The sequence below is a fragment of the Pseudorasbora parva genome, chromosome 8 (assembly GCF_024679245.1).
Source record: "Pseudorasbora parva isolate DD20220531a chromosome 8, ASM2467924v1, whole genome shotgun sequence".
Taxonomy (NCBI): domain Eukaryota; kingdom Metazoa; phylum Chordata; class Actinopteri; order Cypriniformes; family Gobionidae; genus Pseudorasbora; species Pseudorasbora parva.
The window spans coordinates 27,025,008-27,037,699 of NC_090179.1; the positions used below are offsets into that span (position 1 = coordinate 27,025,008).

At 37.2% G+C, this 12,692-nt stretch overlaps 1 protein-coding gene across 6 annotated transcripts in view; it reads right to left on the reverse strand.

The window, feature by feature from the left end:
• Positions 1–12,692, reverse strand: part of bcas3 (BCAS3 microtubule associated cell migration factor) — a 268,620-nt gene that overhangs the window by 159,147 nt on the left and 96,781 nt on the right. For all 6 annotated transcript variants that reach the window (XM_067450579.1, XM_067450578.1, XM_067450577.1 and 3 more), the window contains 4 exons: positions 7,176–7,300; positions 6,765–6,930; positions 6,205–6,305; positions 807–907 (listed from right to left, as the gene is read on the reverse strand). In XM_067450579.1, coding sequence (XP_067306680.1) covers positions 807–907; positions 6,205–6,305; positions 6,765–6,930; positions 7,176–7,300 — 493 coding nt within the window. The remainder of the gene's footprint in view (positions 1–806; positions 908–6,204; positions 6,306–6,764; positions 6,931–7,175; positions 7,301–12,692) is intronic.

Sequence of the window (12,692 nt, forward strand, 5' to 3'; positions counted from 1 at the left end):
TTTAAGAGCTTTGGCTGGGGCTGTTCAGGCCACACAAAAACTGCCACACACATTCTGGACATGTCACATCTGGGTAATCAAGAATATTAGATCTTTAAACTTACAATGGGGTTCAAAAGTCCGAGGCCACATTGTAAATCTCGGGATTAAGATTTTGAACAATTTAGAAATAAGTATTTAATTATGTAAAATAGATTAAAAACTTGAGCTTGAGTGTTGTTGTTATTAAGCATAATACTAGGAAATAAAGAACATTATAATAATTTCATAACAATTATTATGCTGATAATATGATATACTGTTAACATTTTTTTTTAAAGTGACAGAAAATTAATTGAAGTACTAAAATCTATAAAAATAAAAATAAGTTAAATATAAACAGAAGTGTAAAAAACTAAATCGAATAAAAATTACATCACATGCCAAAATTAATAAAATCAACTAAAATTAAAAACTAAAAATATAACATTTAAAGCTAATAAATACAATTATACTAAAACAACACTGTAAATAAATGAATAAAAATGTGTTTAACAAATAATTCATGCATAACATGCTGTGCTTTATTCTGGACGACAAAAGATGGAAATTAAGGATAGCATTTTTTACCAGATCCATGTTAGGTGTATATACCTGGTAATGGGGCAAGAAATTATTTATGACTTATACTGGCAGCAACTCAGTGATGCATTATCAGTGTAAGTGTTTCACTGAAATGTGTGTAGCTTAAGTGCTGTTTATTACGGTTAAAGTTAAGCTAATGCAGAAATGATGGCTATGGGAGGAGGTGGAAGGTTCTTACTGACCTGTGAGAGCCATTCTTCATCCTCCTGACCACTGTGATCGGAGGCCAGGCTGTCATAAGACTCGTGCCGAGTGATGGGGCCAGGGCTGCCAGGAGGTACCACTGCACAGACAGAGAAAATAGTAAAAAGTTGATTAGTTATGTACTAAAATTATATTATATTATATTATATTATATTATATTATATTATATTATATTATATTATATTATATTATATTATATTATATTAGTATTGCCTTGCAAAAAAAAAAAAAAAAAGATCATGTTCTATGATAACTGTTTCTGTACAAAGTGCACTGTAAATCACTTTGCATAAAAGCGCCAATAAAACATCTAATTAGCAATTAACATTTCTGTGCTGCGGAAAGCCAGTAAAAGTGTTCACAGTGAGTTTTGGTATGTGAGAGAGAGTGGGACAGATAAAAGAGTGCGGAGCTGTCAGCAGCAAAGACAGCACGGGCAGAGACAGATGGAGCACTTGGAGGCTTCGCTAAGCAGGCGCCAAGTATTCAGACTAATGTGCACAATCAGTGGTTTCCCTTCCCACCTCCAGGCAAACACATGCCTTTCTTACCAATGTACATAATACAGCAGTGAATAATAAAGATGTCAAGCCCTCATCTGGAGGACACAAGGAGCCCATCGCTCGTTCCCTCTTCTTCTCTCTATCTTTCTCGAAGACATAAGTGCTCACACACCAGGTGTTCAGACACACTTGATGAGGTGTTCCTGCCAGGTTCATGGCGCAGTCACTACTGTGTGAGTAACAGATACACTGACACCTCCACTCGAAGGGGAAAGCTGCTCGCTATCGGCCCCACTCAATCACAGTAACACTAGCCGCTGCCAGAGCGCGGCCACCGCTATCCCAGCACGCTGCATTACGCGGACATAAATCGTCGAGTGACTTACCGACCTCTGATGGGTCAGAACAGAGCCAGACCATGTTACCTCTTAAACACAATCAAGCTCTGGCCTTCCTCCTTTCCCCCTCCTAAAGCCCAGGGGGACAATAAGTGTTGACTAATAAATAATTGAAGCGCAAGAACAGTAGCTGGCTCTGTAGATCAGGTTACAGTGGGTTCATAATGGCCGGGCTTAAGAGGTCGAGGACTCCTGGACTGTTAAGAGTAGTTTATCTGTTGTGAGTTAGAGTGTGAGCAACAGAATAAGGACAGGAAACAGGCCCTGACCACATAAACCCGCAGCATCACAGTCGCAGCCTGGATACAAATTTGCTTTGGCCACCAACACACAAACCAAGTACAAACGACCTTTCAGTTAAATAATGTTTGTTCAGGTGCATAACGGTGTAAGCATTGACACCTGGAAACAGAAGCCAGACAAGGTTTTGTTAATGTTGTTGCCACACTAGATAATAACTACAGTAATAAAAAAAACATTTTTTAACCCTTAAATAAATTAAAAAGCAAATAAATGTATTTAAAACCATACTAATATATTTCCATATTAGTATAAAAAAGTCAGAACGTGAAGATTATGTGAACATTTAAATATGTTTAGATATTTATGTTTGTTTTTTTTAGTTATTCATTACAAGTGTGTTCTCCACTTGCATTAAATGCTTCTGCTATTACTGTTATTTCCCCCTCATTTCCTTCATAAATAAATACATTTAAGCCCATTAACCAATGAGTTAATCCATGTTTTTTTCCATCGGTATATTTAAAAATATATGTATTTATTTATTTCCAAATTTGTATAAATTAACCAATAGGTGAAAAAAAATGGTTAACATCTAAATATTTACATATATGTACTTATGAAATTAATATGTAAATAAATAAATAAATAAACAAACAAACAAACAAATAAATAAATAAATAAATAAAAATAGTACATAAGTACATATGTACACATTTAAAAATGTTTTTATTTAATTCATTAATTTATTGCATTATTATTTGATTTATTGTTTGGTCCCCAGGTTAAATTAATCCTTTATGTAGCAACTTTGTATGTACATAAAGTTTACATCAAAAAGGGTGCAAGAATTCTCTATGTTTGTCTTATAACATTTCTTCCAGGTTTGTCTTGCATTAAATGTTTCTGCTATTACTGTAGTTTTTTTTTTTTTACTCTATAACTTGATTTCCTTAATTATTTTGCTCGCTGTGTTCCAATAATACAACGAAAGATTATGCTGAATAAATGTGCTTAATGTTCACGAAAAGGTCATGAACAAAAACCTCACACCTTTTCTTAAGAAATCAGGACTCATTCATTAGAGAGCTCTCAGACACACAGCCGCCACTCTCTCTGCTCAACGACAGCTAATGTCGCAAGCTGAGGATTCCCTGAGCGCTGTCAGTTGGACCGAAGGAGCTTCGCAGGGCCAGCGTGTCCTTGTTATCTACCCATCATCTGGGTATCATCAGCAGTGGCTGGGTAATGCTCCCCTTCCCGAGAGCTGCCAAAGGCTGGGCAGATGGACAGGTGGAGATAGTGACCAAGAAGTGGCGCCACGGTTGCTTTTATCACCAGTCGTGCAGGCTCCAGCTCCTCTGACCCTACCGTCCACATGCTGCATTTTTAATCAGCCAGGTCATCCAATCTAGAAGCAAGACCAGAGCTGTCAATCACAAAGCCCTGCTCGCTGCGAGTCCTCACAGTTTGAGGGTAAAGGCACGCACCCCGCCCCTTTCTGAGACAACCGAGCCTGGGAACTGTCCACTACCAATGCACCTCTGCTATCTCCAGCTCTCTTCCGCCATCTTTCTTTGTATTCACTCCTCTTCAGAGTAGCCTTTTACGAAGTAATTACAAAGAAAACAACAGGCTGATAACATTAACGCCCAGCTAAAGCTTCTTTGTGATTGATCCCCAAAGGAGGCGCATCACTTCCTCTGTGCAACTGCTTAACTGAGAAGATCCCTGGAAATGTTTATTAAAGTTTTATTATTTTTTCTTTTTTCTTTTTTTTCTTCAAGGTTAACAAAGATGAGAAAAAATTTAAATCAAAAATATGACAGAAAAATTATATATCATTACAAGTAAAGTGAATAAAATACAAATCTGTGGAAAAATGAACTCTGGAAAATTCTAAAATCACGCACATTGCATTTGTCAGACGTTGCCATTCATGCTATTAACAAATTAACAATCTAAAAAATGTTTTTTTTTTTTTTTCAAATAATCCAGTCATAAGCCCTGTTCAGATGGTAATTGTTTCTCATGTGGACGGCTGTAAAAATGTATTTGCATGCCACCTCAGTGATAAAACTTGTGCATTCGGATGACGATTTATTCACGGTGGAGGAGTGAGTTTTGTGATCCTGCGCAACTGGGAACCTGCTCACGTGGTCAGTCGAATGATTGTCTGCTGTAAAAATGCAATATGCTTGGAATAATAAGAATAAAATCATATTTAATGTAATAATAGAAATGTATTTATTATTTAATTATTGAAATCCCCTGTTTAAAAATAGGAAGATGTCATTTTAAAAATGTGGAAATAAGCAGAAATAAGTTAAGTTGCAAATTTAACCTATATAACGTTAATTACTGCCATAACATCGGCTACTTTCAAATGTTTACGTGTTTTTCTTCTCTTTCTCTTTTGAGCAGTGATGAAAGATTATTCCTGTAAAATACTTTCCAGCATTTCAGTAATAAAATTGTAGGCTAGATCTTTAAAATGCATCCAAATGACAGAGAAGCGCAACCGTAAAGTGCTCCACAGTGGACAAAAAGGATAAAAACAGTTCATTTTGAAGCAATCTCTTCTTGAAAACTCATATGGATTCGGATGGCAATTAAATTACCACACGACATTGGTGTTTGTAAAAAAAAAAAAAAAATTGTAAAAAATAGTAGGTAATTCGGCCGGGGATTTTTACGCGTTTGTTGGGAGAAAAACACTTCTTCCATTCTTGATTCGGACGGCGATAAAATCCCTGACTAGCCCCTTAATGATGAAAATACCTTATAACCACACAATTACCGTCCAGATAGGGCTAAAGTCAATAATGTCATGGTGATATTTGTCTTAGATAAATAATTTATATATAAAATATGTGAATATCTGTACAGTTTTACACTTTTTAACAAAAATGCCAATTTCATACTAGACAATTTCAACTAGATGCAATGTTAAAGTAAAATGAATGACAAAAAAGTTGTTAACACTTTAGTACGGGGAAACGCATTCACTGTTGACTATGACTTTTGCCTCAAACTCCTAATTTACTGCTTATTAATAGTTAGTAAGGTAGATTTTGTAGCGTTTAAGTTTAGGTATTAGGTAGGATTAAAGGATGTAGAATATGGTCATGCAGAATAAAGCATTAATATGTGCTTTATAAATAATAAACAATATCCGAGTAATAGGCATGCTAATAAGCAACTATGTAGATAATAGCGAGAAATGAACCCTAAAAATAATTATTAAAAAAGTATTTAAACATTATGTAATGATATTATAATATACACACACACGTGTACCGGAAAACCTAAACTACATTGGCTACGTCAGTGGTTGCTGCTCGCGGCGCGACACAATGCAGCAAGCGATCAAAGGTGGCACATCGTGGGCTGCCCAGCACACTGAGGGCCGAGGGCGACGGGCAAACATCGCCACATGCATATGCACAAATTCTCTCCTGTGTATCAGGTCGCGGAGGTTCAGCTGTAACAGAAGTGCACGGGGCAAAGATCTCTGGCTTATTTTAATTAGACATTAACGTTAATGCACTGAGCAAGCTCATTATGCCTTTCTTTGCCCCTGGTGAACCGCATCCACACCGAGCCGCTGCCACGACCGCTCACGCCCGTCTTTTTCATCACTCTGACACATGCATGCCGATTAGACCGACTTCTAGAAAATATTCTACCCGTTAGGCCTTGAGCGCTTAGGCTTTAGTTGCAGAGAAGAAATGTGAAGCTTGGCCTGAAGGACCCAGACAGCTAATTACTCATTAATGTTTATGATTATCCAGCTAGCGCAACAATGCTCACTTATTCAACATATATTAGATGTGTGGTCATCCGTGAGCCTTCTGCCCTCGAGTTGCGTTCTCTTGCCTTTCATATGTCAACCCAAACTGCTCACGCTCTCTATTCGCTTGTTATTAAATTACATGGGTTTAAAACCACACTAATTGGTTTAATCTGAACTTTGGGTTAATTTGGCTCTATGATGAGATTCAGGGCACGGATGTACTACCGAGCGACAAAGGCCTGATTCACAACACCACCGGAGACAGAAAAGCGCTTCAACAACTGCTACGTCAAATGGAACGGGCTTATCTTCTCCGATCTTTCAAAAAAACGGCCAGAGAGAAGATATTGAGTTTAGCATGCATGTTTGTGTTGTGGTGGACCAATAAGGGCTAAAAACAATTGTCTCCAGTGAGACAGACGCACAAACATACACTTACATCCAGCCAGGAGGTATTGATAGTACTGCACGAAGTCTGAGGCCAGCACCAAGGGGTGGTTGCTGTTGAAAGGTGGTTGTAGCTCATTCCACTGCGGTGTCCTACTCAAAACAAACACAGAAATCAATTTAGGAAGCGCATATCAAAGGGCCAGATGTATATAACAGTCTCCAGCTGAGTTATAATGGACTCAAACTCTCCGCAGCCCGGTGGAACTTCCATTTCTCAAATCTCATGTGGGCCGCACGGGCTATACAGCTCAGTACATATAATTATTGAACATGTACAATCAGATCAGAAAGCCATTATGAGAGTAACCCCTGCCTGTTTCCATTTTCTTTGCTCGGTCACAAGCATTATTGCATTACCACTGAGCTCAGCGTCTGGGCCGGTGACAAGCCGTGACGTTAATCATTTGCTTGCCCTCATTAAGGCACCATATAAGCTGTTTTATGTAAATGATATGACTGCAGTGGGTCGTGTCAGGTGCTTCTGTTGGACTGAAGGTGAAGTGTAAAAGCAGGTAAATAGGTGTGGTGCTGAGAGCCTCGGGGCAAGACCTGGCTAGATTCCAACAGGCTCTCGGACAGGTGTTCAGCTCCAGAGGCGTGTCGTCGCCTATCTTTTGGGCCGTGCTGATTGGTCGAGGCTCCAGCACATGTTCCACCAGGTTTCCGTAGCAACTCAGGATGTACAGCGATTCAACAACAGCCTGACGAGACTGATCTAACAGGGAAGAGAATTCAAATCCAAGTTTTTAAAGATAAAGATGGAAAAACTTTTAGATTGTGGAATTTTTTGGAACAGATTTAGAAGTTTCTTCTGATACCACTTAGAGAATCAAAGAAATAAACAAAAATAGGATGCCAGAGCTTATAATAAATAAATAAAATATAAAAAAATATAATTAAATATAATTTAAAAAATATATAATAAAGAGGCCAAAATAAAATGCTCATGCACTGACAAACCTTTCTCCCTCTTAATGTTGGGGTTGGTGATGAACCAAGAGCGGGACGAGGCGAAGACTGCAGCCACGCAGAACTCCCCACCGCTGGACTTACTGGGTGAGATTTGGGGAGGCGGCTTGGCTTTGCTACAAAAAAAGAGACACATGTGATAATAAGAATATAGAGAGTGAAAGTCTGCTTTTGGGGAATGGCATCCAGATTAGAAGAGGAAAAATAAAACCACATCACTGACGAGAAAAGAGACAGTTTAGATGTTAGAATAAAGACAAATTTTCCTGCATATGAATGATATTACTCAAGATTTTTGAATGAAAATTGCACATCCACAAATAAAATACTGGGCTTTTAAACAACAACATAATACAGCACATATTCATACTTCATGCAAGTAAAAAAAATTAAAAAGTCACAAACCAAAGACACAATAAAGTTTACAATAAAACCACATCAAACTATTTAATAAATAAAATAATAATAAAATAAATGTTAAATAAAATTATATTTTTTTCCAGGATTCTAATTTCACTTCATTTGTATTGGAAGAAATAACCGCGTTTAAGTTTTAATTGGTACAAGTACAATTTCACCAGTTATCAAAACCAGAAAAACATGGCCTCATTAAACTGCTATCTGAGGTTGTTTTATATTTCTGTTTTGTGTGTATAATGATGTTGTTAAAACTCAACACACATACACAATCGAGGAGTCTAGTCAGTATAGACACCACATAATGGCAGTCATTTTCTTATAAAGCTGCTTCAAATGCAGGCTTTTAAGATGCTTTGGAAGGCCTCATTCCAGTCTTGGCATTTGAGAAAAATGATTAGGGCCTATTGAATTATTATTTACATCAGTAATATTTTGAAGTAGCCAAGGAGAAAAAAGGGCCATGAGCTGAGAGATAAGGGCTTGCGTATGGAATTCATCCAAGAACAGTAGTCATGTGGTATCATTGTCTGACTCCTTCACTGACCCACACTGTAAAATCTGCCCTCTATATCTCATACATACAATAGTTTCACATAGACCCACACTCCAGATATCATCAGCCATGCACACATACAAACTCAAAAACACAAAAATTTATGGGAATGGAAGCCAGCAAAATAAAATATTATGGTTAACAATTAGGGTAAACACATGAAATTGTGACTGGATGAAGTAATTGATAAAGCATTCTAAAAATGTAGTATAGTACTCAACTCGCAAAATGATAGATAAAGCACAAAAAAAACAATAAAACATTTTGGTTTCTAATGCAAACCTTTTTAACATTTATTCAATATTTTTCTTCTCCCAAAATAATACTATAATGTCTAAATTAGTATCTTCACTTGGGGACTTCTCACTTCTCCAAAATTTTTGAATACCAAAGACTTTCAAATACTTGAGCCTTATGATTAACCCTACATTTAAAGCCAGCTATATATTTTCATGTACAAATATCCATTTATATTAAGTGAGAAAATTAGTAAAAAAATTTTTTTATTAAAAATGTAATGAAATAATCGCCTTTAATATTGTTTTACAGCACTGTTTATTTTTTAAATTATTATTATTATTTAAACTGTGATTTAAAAAAGTACAAAAATATATATAATGTTAAATAAATGCTGCTTTTAAACTTTCTATTCATTAAAGAATCCTGAAAAAAATACCAGAATTTTCACAAAAATATTAAGTAGTAAAAATGTTTTAGATATTTTAATAATAATGAGAAGAAATGTTTTTGACCACCAAATCAGCATATTAGTATGCTTTCTGAAGGATCACATGACACTGAAGACTGGCGTAATGATGCTGAAAATTCAGCTTTCCCATCACAGGAATAAACTACATTTTAAAATGTACTCAAAAAGACAACATTAACATTTTAATTTTTAATAATAGTTAAAATTATTACTGTTTCTACTTTATTTTTTATTAAATTAATGCACCTCTGTGATTTTGTTTTATTTTTTTTACTTTTTTCAAAAACATTCAACCGGACCTCCAATAGTAGCATATATTTTTTATTTCTATTGTACTAAAGCCAAATCAAATACAGTGGGGCAAAAAAGTATTTAATCAGCTATTAATTGTGCAAGTTCTCCCACTTAAAAAGATGAGATAGTCCTGTCATTTTCATGATAGGTACACTTCAACTCTGATAGACATAATGAGTAAAACAAATTTAGAAAATCATATTGTCTGATTTTTAAAGAATTTATTTGCAAATGATGGTGGAAAATAAGTATTTGGTCAATAAGAAAGTTAATCTCAATACTTTGTTGGCAATGACAGGTCAAACGTTTTCTGTAAGTCGCCACAAGGGTTTTACACACTGTTGCTTGTAGTTTGGCCCATTCCTCCATGCAGATCTCCTCTACAGCAGTGATGTTTTGGGGCTGTCGCTGGGAAACACGGATGTTCAAATCTTTCTAAAGTTTTTTCTATGGGGCTGAGATCTGGAGACTGGCTAGGCCACTCCAGGAACTTGAAATGCTTTTAACGAAGCCAATCCTTCATTGCCCGGACAGTGTGTGTCATGTTGAAAGACCCAGCAAAGCTTCATCATCAATGCCCTTACTGATGGACGAAGATTTTTAAAAATCTCAAAATCTCACGATACATGGCCCCATTCATTCTTTCCTTTACATGGATCAGTCGTCCTGGTCGCTTTGCAGAAAAACAGCCCCAAAGCATGATGTTTCCACCCCCATGCTTCACAGTTGGTATGGTGCAACTCAGCATTCTTTCTCCTCCAAACACGACAAGTTGAGTTTTTACCAAAAAGTTAGATTTTGGTTTCATCTGAACACATGACATTTTCCCAATCCTCTTCTGGATCATCCAAATGCTCTCTAACAAACTTCTGACGTGGCCCGGACATGTACTGGCTTAAGCAGGGGTCTACCGAGGCCCAGTAGTGTAGCCGTACTAAATTAAACCACAACACAACGAAATCACCACAACAACACGGAAACAAGCCACAAAACAATGAAATCGCCACAACACAATCACCACAATACAACAAAATCAAGCCACAACACAATGAAAATGCCATAACACAACGGAAATGCTCCTGACCACCAGGGGGCTCTCGGAGTGTGGTAAAGTTAGTTTTCCTTGCCATTGTTCTATAGATTGGCCAGTTTTACAAAGACATAAACCCTACGATCAGTTTTAAGTGTGTAACCATTGTATATCGGCATGAAATATTAATTCAAAATCACCTTAATTAATTATAGCTTCATATTTATACACGAAAACGTTTTCAATCTCCGTATAATTGAAACGTATATATATTTATTTATTTATTTTTTTAAATGTTCAAATACTAATGATGTGCATTATTGAGTCAGTTTTTTTTTTACAATACAACCAAGCTGTGGAATTTTAACATGTCTATTTTTAAATTTTAAAAGTAATTTTAATTCATACAAATTGTTTCAACTGCATGGTGGAATTGGCAGACGTTCCCTTGGGCATCAAGTGCCGTGATAGCGAGTAAAAGCATTCGCGAGTATAAATGTGCAGCTATAATGGTGGCTAAGTAAATACTTTTTTGCCCCACTGTAATTAAAATATTATCTGGAAAACATTATCTAAACTATTAGATGTATAAACTGGAAAAGAGAAAAATTAAACCTTGCTTGTATAATGATCTTTAAAGTCATTTTTAAACCCCAAAACGTTTTGCTGGCTCCAGACGCAACCCTTGATAAATGTGATTAATTAATCAGCTTATTATGCAATTAATTCATTTCCAATCTGTAATCGAATGACAGCCTAGTCATTATGCACTAAAAGATCAGATAACTGCAAAACAAAACTGCCGATTGTAATGAAATTGTTGTAGACCATGGAGTCTGGACTGGGAGTTAATGTGGATGAATTGTCCAGTGTTTGAACCGGGACTCCTCCAGCCTTGCATTACACTAATAGGTGTTGAGTGACCTGTTGCTGAGCTGCACTCTCACTCTGTCACTTCCCTTAAAACTGTCATCAAGTCGTAAATTACTCTCAGGATGAGGAGTGATGTTGACATCTTTGTTTAGCCGACACCAGGCGAGGATTGCTGGTCGGGAAGGACTAAAGACGAAAAAGACAAAGTAAAGAAAAGGAGGGAGAGATATTGGCACATGTTTATTGTTGTTGGACGGAGGTGAACTGAATAACTAAAAAGCTGAGCAGTGCGTGCTGCTGATAGGGGGATACGAGTCTTACGAGAGGTTAGTGTATATCCTTCGCTGAAGTAGGCGTTAGCATCTTGCTATCTGTCAGTGTAAAACAGAGGACACATCACTAAACAAACACGCTCTGCCGCCACAGGATTTGAAGAGTGGAGTACAGTGAATTGTGCGTTTTCTTTTTTTCTCCCATCTAATAAAACCGGCAATCCCAAGGGGGATAAAGAGGAGAGAAGACAGCAGACATTATGATAACCTCAACTCTTTAGAAACGCCACTTCCTTGGCCCTGACCATCACTGACCGTAGAGAAAAACATTGAGTGTAGCTCAAAAAAGCATTTCAATCCTTCCTGCCCCACGACTGAGTTCAAGGCAGCAAGGAAAGTGAACGAGCTTAGCAGTTTTCCAGTCTGGGATGCAGGTGAAGATCTGGCATTTTCAGGTTTGGGGGAGCGGATGCATTTTCTTGGAAGGAAAACTGTAAAGGATGGGCGCACAGATGTTTTTCATAAGACAACCAAACCGACTTCGGTGTGACTAAACATTTATCCCTCTGAGATCACAGGCTGACGCCGTCCACCACAAATCTGAGAGGAAACTGTATCCGTTTCTGAGTGCTTTGCATAATAAATCTGGAAATATTCTTTAAAAGGTATATAATGTCATGCCAGTAATGATGATGAGACCAAAAACACTGCAAAGAACCAGTCTGAGCTAAAAGCTGGGCATAAGTTTGAGCGCTCATCTGCTAGCGGTGCACTAAAGCTGGCCAACTATGGTAAGAGCTCTTTGAAGAGGCTTTGGTCAGAAGATGATTTAGTCAACATGTTCTTATTTGAGTGCACTTCACACTTGCATTGCATCTGAATTTCCTTGAAACGACCGCTGGAGTTGGTTTGTCTGTATATGAAATCACTTTTTTCCTCTGGGTCTCACTTAAAGTGGCTAGTATGACTCAAGCTGCAGTGATTCAGCGGGCCATTTGAGCGAACGGATTATTCTAAATAAATATTGGCATGGGGAGCGGCTTACACAAAAATGTATCCGAAAATCAATAAATTATGAAACTTAAACATATTTAGTGAGATGGAGGAGAAGGGAAGACAGACGTTACTAAACAGAAGCCAATTTCGTCTTCCCCCTATTGGCATTTCCCCCACTGCTTCTAGAGTGTTTTTTCCTCCCCTCTCTCTCTCTCTCTCTCTCTCTCTCTCTCTCTCTAACTAATTCACTGAAAAGACTCCTTGCATGTCATTTCCACTTTTAATTTAACATATGAGGACTCTTGACGTGAGCTAATAGCTTTTCCTCAAGGGCATAATTCAATCTGTGATGTCCACCATC